The sequence below is a fragment of the Ctenocephalides felis genome, unplaced genomic scaffold (assembly GCF_003426905.1).
Source record: "Ctenocephalides felis isolate EL2017-DRISC unplaced genomic scaffold, ASM342690v1 CF-g0.4_SCAFFOLD_03573, whole genome shotgun sequence".
NCBI classification, from domain to species: Eukaryota; Metazoa; Arthropoda; class Insecta; order Siphonaptera; family Pulicidae; genus Ctenocephalides; species Ctenocephalides felis.
In genome coordinates this window covers 18,040,780-18,047,599 of record NW_020539727.1, presented here as the reverse complement: position 1 = coordinate 18,047,599, position 6,820 = coordinate 18,040,780, and the positions used below count along the sequence as shown (strand labels likewise).

General features: G+C 24.1%; 1 protein-coding gene across 1 annotated transcript in view; it reads left to right on the top strand.

Annotated features, from left to right (window-relative positions):
- Positions 1-1,216: 1,216 nt before the first annotated feature.
- The window catches only part of LOC113389100 (alcohol dehydrogenase class-3), an 8,457-nt gene continuing 2,853 nt past the window's right edge, over positions 1,217-6,820 (top strand). The window contains 7 exon segments of the mRNA XM_026626158.1: positions 1,217-1,312; positions 3,065-3,308; positions 3,850-3,993; positions 4,555-4,631; positions 6,380-6,466; positions 6,540-6,570; positions 6,573-6,668. Coding sequence (XP_026481943.1) covers positions 1,292-1,312; positions 3,065-3,308; positions 3,850-3,993; positions 4,555-4,631; positions 6,380-6,466; positions 6,540-6,570; positions 6,573-6,668 — 700 coding nt within the window. The 5' untranslated portion in view covers positions 1,217-1,291.

Below are 6,820 nucleotides of genomic sequence, written 5' to 3'. Positions count from 1 at the left end.
TAAGATTCGAACATTATTCAACAAGTTTCGAATGAAATTCAAGGAGATTCGAACTAAATTCAATAAGATTTGGACGATATTCAACGTTATTCAACAAATGAAATTCAACAAGATTCAATGAGATTCAAACGATATTCAACGTTACTCAGCGAGATTCGAACAAAATTCAACGTTATTTAACGAGATTAAAATGAAATTCAACAAGATTCAATAAGATTCGAACGAAATTCAAGGAGATTCAAGCGAAATTCAACGAGATTCTAATAAAATTCAACGTTATTCAACAAGATTCGAAGGAAATTCAAGGAGATTTGAACAAAATTCAACGTAATTCAACGAGATTCGAACGAAATTCAACGTTATTCAACAAGATTCGTATGAAATTCAACAAGATTCAAGAAAATTCGAACAAAATTCAACAAGATTCAACAAAATTTAATAATATTCGAACAAAATTCAACGTTATTCAGCGAGATACGAGCAAAATTCAACAAGATTCAGGGAAATTAGAACGAGATACAACGAAATTCAACAAGATTCGAACAAAATTCAATAAGATTCGAACGAAATTCAACAAGATTCAAGGAGATTCAAACGAAATTCAACGTTATTCATCGAAATTCAAGAAAATTCAACGAAGCTGAACAAGATTCAAACGAAATTCAACGAGATTCAAACGATGTTCAACGTTATTCAACGAGATTCGAACGAAATTCAACAAAATTCAATGAGATTCGAACGAAATTCAACGAGATTCAATAAAATTCAATGAGATTCGAATGATATTCAACGTTATTCAATGAGATTCGTACGATATTCAACAAGATTCAAACGTTATTCAACAAGATTCGAACAAAATTCAATAAGATTCAACGAGATTCGAACGAGATTGATTAAAATTCAAGTAGATTCTAACAAGATCTTAAATTACCAGTACAAAATCAAATAAATTTTACCATCCAGATTCAAACCAACCACGTTCTAATTATTATCAATACACAAAGCCATGTTTTAAATAACAGAATGCAAAGCATTTTGTTTTAAATACAGCAAAGCATTTATAAATAATAAACAAAACTCACCATTTTGCTCCATATCAAATTGCTATTTTGTGAGTCACGACAGATGGCGAATGTATTTATAAATGTTTTCGCATTTTTGATATGACGTATTCTTGACATAACCTTTGTAACTTTATTAGTTAATATTTATCAGTGGGAGCAAGATCTGAAGGAAAATATCTTTTTAAATCGAATTAAAATTAAATAAAATCGTAGTGCAGTTTGTGAAGATGGCGGACACTGTTGGCAAGGTAAATTAATAATAATAAACTATATATATATATATATATATATATATATATATATATATATATATATATGTGTGTGTATATTATTAGATATGTATTATGTATTATATAATAACCATTACATTGATTTGCACAATTATACTCATCTTCTAGTTTAACTTTTTAATAAAAGCTTGTATTAACCTAGGTTATTTTACACAGATATTTCACACAAAAACAATGCTTTTAATTTACAAATAATAATAAATATATTTATGCACGCTAATTGTTTTAATAGTTTAAAATTTATTTAACAATTTAGTTAAATAACAACAATTTTGGAACTAAATTAGCAGCTGTCAAGTCCTTCAGCTGTCAAATTTATGCGTGTGAAGTTAGCTGCAAAGCGAATTTCAAATTTATTCTGTTAATTTTCAAAATTAATTATGATTAAATTAAAAAGAAATTTATTTAATAGTTCAGAAACAAGTAAACAATATTATTAAATATAATATTTAATATTAAAATAATAAATTCTTTCGAGCTGTTAAATTTATACGAGTGAAGTTATCTGCAAACCGTATTTAAAATTCTGTTAATTTACAAAATTAGTTATAAATATATTAAATATATGCCGATTCAAATACAAATATATTTATTTAATAGTTTAAAAATAAGATGACAATATTATTAAATGTAATATTTAATATTAAAATAATAAATACTTTCGAGTGAAGTTAGCTGCAAACCAAATTTAAAATTTATTTTGTTAATTTACAAAAATAATTATAAATATATTAATATATGCAAAATAAAATAGAAAGAAATTTATTTAATAGTTCAGAAATAAGATAACAATATTATTAAATGTAATATTTAATATTAAAATAAAAAATTCTTTCGAGCAGTCAAATTTGTATGAATGAAGTTATCTGCAAACCGAATTTAAAATTTTTAAAATTAATTGTAAATATATTATTATATGTAGAATGAAATAGAAATAAATTTATTTAATAGATCAGAAATAAAATAATATTATTAAATGTAATATATAATATTAATATAATAAATTCTTTCAAGCTATCAAATTTATACGAGTGAAGTTATCTGCAAACCTGTTTCTGTTGATTTACAAAATGTCGGTACATATTGTTTGTTAATAAAATATTATAAATTGTCAAATAAATAATTAATAATAACAATTTTAATAAAAATAATAAGTTAAATGAATACATGATGTACAAGTGTGTACATTTGTGTTAAGTTTCTTTGATAAATGTTTCTAATTTTTAACATGACGTATTCTAACCTTTGTAGTTTCTAATCTTTGTTTTTAATATTTATCAGCAAATTAACTTTTGTACTTTAAATTTATATCTGTACATCAAAAATAGAATTAAATAAAACGCTGTAAAAATCGCACTACACTTTGTGAATATGGCTGATACATTTGGCAAAGTAAATTTAAAAAAAATATATATATCAGCCACAAGTCGAAGAAATAAAAACAGAAAGTAAATATAAAATCTTCTTTAATACGTTTCGAGCAGTTATACTAGCTTATCATTTTTTTCTGTTTTTATTTTTTCGCCTTGTGGCTGAAAAACTTTAACAATATGTTTCAAAGTCAAAATAAACAATATCATATATATATATATATATATATATATATATATATATATATATATATATATATATCTATATCATGTATATGTTATATAAATCACATTACAATTACGAATATCTATTTACTATTACATTTATCTTTTATTTTAGGTTATAGAATGCAAAGCAGCAGTCGCCTGGGCTCCCAAAGAGCCCCTAAAGATAGAAACGGTTCAAGTAGCTCCTCCAAAGGCTCATGAAGTCCGAATAAAACTAACAGCAACTGGTGTGTGTCATACGGATGCTTATACTCTTGGAGGTTTTGATGCTGAAGGTAAATTCCCAACGATTTTGGGACACGAGGGTGCTGGTATTGTTGAAAGCGTTGGGGAAGGAGTTACTAAGTTCAAACCAGGTAATAGATAGATGAGTATATGTATATGTATATATATATATATATATATATATATTAATATATATATATATATATATTGTTGAGAATTGTGTTTTTTATAATTATAAATAATAGTTATAAGTAAATTTATTTGAACGATGTATAATCCCAAGTAACGGTAAATGTTGCAAATATCTTGTACATCTGCAAGACAACCCTTAATAAAAGTTTATGATAGCTCATGTACCCTCGGCAAGCTATCATAAAACAGGAAATATTGGAAATATTTTAAAAATGTAAAAATATAAAGTTAGTCCTGAACTGTTGAAGAAGTAACAACTAAAATATTATAATAAAGCGCTAAATAAATTCTTGTATCTAAATGAATTCTTTTATGTCACACACTTTCAGAAGAGCTACAAATGTTCCAATTCTCATCGTTATGTATTCCAAATAAAACTCTAATCTACTCAAGAAATTATTAAAAATTGGTTACATTTAATCATTAATTAGTAAATTCATTACCAATGTTTCTTCAATATATATGAGTTTTTTGTTACAGGTGATCATGTAATACCTCTCTATATACCTCAATGTGGTTCATGTAAATATTGTTTGCACCCGGAGACTAATTTGTGCCAAAAGATTCGATCAACACAAGGCCAAGGTGTGATGCCCGATGGTACTTCAAGATTTACTTGCAAAGGTACATTTTTGATTTATTATTTTAGGATATACTCATTATTATTATATTATACACTTATTGTTTTTATTTTACTTTATGTTTTTCTAGTATTATTTTTATTATTCAGAAATTTTATTTATCTTACTTATTACTTTTTTTATTATTATTATTTGCTTTTATTTTATATTAAATCAACAAATTACGTATATCATTTTATTAAAAATTCTATTCTTTATTTTATACTCTTTTTATTAAATTTATATAATTGTTCGTTTCTGTTACTAAATGTTAATTATTTAGCTGTTGTAACAAATATAGTAATTAAAAAAAAGGATATTAGTTGATTTTGTTGTAAATCTAAAACAAACTAATAATAGTTGTTATAATATTTATATACTAAGTTAAAAATGGACAAATGAAATAATTAGCTAATAATTATATATATATATATATATATATATATATATATATTTATTTATTAATTTTTAACCCAATGAAAAAGCTGTACTATTCTTGTTTTTTTAATATTTTGTCATTCTGAATTTTGTACTTATAAATTAATATATATATATATTATTTTAGGCAAAGAAGTATTCCATTTCATGGGCACATCAACGTTCAGTGAATATACAGTTGTAGCAGACATATCCTTAGCTAAGGTAAAATAAAATTATATTATATATATATATATATATATATATATATATATTTTTTTTTGAATAGTCTTGAATTTGATGTTGATATATATGTTTAATTTGAGTTTAATATTCGGGCGTAACATCAATAAAAATGTTTTCTATCCTAAACTCCGAAGAGTAAATACATAGTTTCGACAACTTGTCAAGTTACCATGATTATTAGTGTGTTTTACCATTTGTGATGTTTGTGTTAAAAAATACATATCTTATCAATGTGCACATACTCATACCATGGATTAATAATGGTTTCATATGCTATATTAGGATACAAAATTTTAACTTGATTACCACTGAATGATGGCTAAGATGCTAGCCGAAACGTATGGATTTTAAATAAATAAATTTTTTAAAAACACTCATACTATTTTTATTGATGTTACGCCCGAATATCAAACTCAAATTAAACATATATATATATATATATATATATATATATATATATATATATATATATAAAATAAAGTTGTTCTTTGACGTCCATCCGTTAATTAAAACTATTTTATTGAAGTAAAATGTTTTATTGTCAAGCGTTTCGGGTCCTGATTTGACCCATCTTCAGTGCATACAAATAATTTGAAGAAAAAACAAAAAACACAGAAAATATAATGCAATAAATGCAATTACTATACAATTTTCAAAGCAAGAATTTTAAAAACTATTAAATTAAAATAAATATTAAATTAAAATAAAATAAAATAAATGAAAAGGTTTTAAAAATAGAACTATTCTCATTGAGACATGTTATATTTTTGGAAAAAATACTCAATATATATATATACATATATTCAATCAATTTTTAAATTCAAATAAAACTTATTGAAACATTTATTTTCTGGTAATATGCTTGGCAATGTATGAATTTTGGACATTTTTTTACATTTCTTCAAATAACTTTTAATTTTCATTCCGCACATTTTAAATTGTATACATTAGTAAAAACTAGATAAAATTTACTAAAATTTAGTGAAAACTGTATTATTCACTTGTATATTGAAATTTTGTAAAAATCCTAGTTGAAGTGCGGACTTCAGTGTTTTTATAATTCTTATTGTTAGTACATTTGTTTACATTTCTTTTAACTTTTAATTTTTATCCCGTACATTATAATATGTTCACATTTTTAAACTGAATTGCAATGTTAAAATTTATATTTTGAGTATTAAGCTTTGAAAATTTTGAAAAAAAATGTCCCAAAATTTTGAAATTTGTTTGAACCGTATAAATGAACTTTAAAAATTAAAAATCTTGCTACAGAGCCCACAAAAATTGTAACAAAATTTGTTCTTATTCTTAAAATATCTATAAAACATGTGATAGTTTGATGTACATATAATCTAATGATAATTTTTGTTCTTCAGATTTTTTTTACTTTTTTCACTCGATCTCCGAAACCACTAGACCTGCCTTCCTAAAAATTTCATCAGTTCTGTATTAAATAACTTTTAATTTTTATTCCGGACATTATAATACGTTTACAGTAGTAAAAACTAGATAAAATTTACTATAAACTAGTACAAACTATTATATACATTTGAATAATAAAATTTTGTAAAATTCTCAGTTGAAATGCAGACTTCATAATTTTGATACTTAAGAACATTTTTTTGCATCTCTTCAAATAACTCTTAATTTTTATCCCGGACATTTTAAATTGTATACATTAGTAAAAACTAGATAAAATTTACTAAAATCTAGTAAAATTTTCTTAGGTTTCCGAAAAAGCTCCCCTGGACAAAGTTTGTTTACTTGGTTGTGGAATACCGACTGGATATGGAGCTGCATTAAACACTGCAAAGGTTCATATAAAATAATAATAATAATAATATAATTTTATTTATATTTTTTACAGTATAAAGTATTTATTCCCAGGTTAAACCTGGTAGCTCCTGTGCAGTTTGGGGTTGGGTGCTGTCGGTTTGGCCGTAGCCATGGGGTGCAAAGCTGCTGGTGCGACTAGAATTTTAGGAGTTGATATTAATCCAGATAAATTCAAAGTTGGTAAGTACTATATATAATATATATAGTACTGTATATATACATATATATATATATATATATATATATATATATATTTATACTTTATACCTTTTTTTTATTTCGACGAATGGGCTGCTAGTTACTTTGAAATATGTTTCAACGTCGAAAAAACT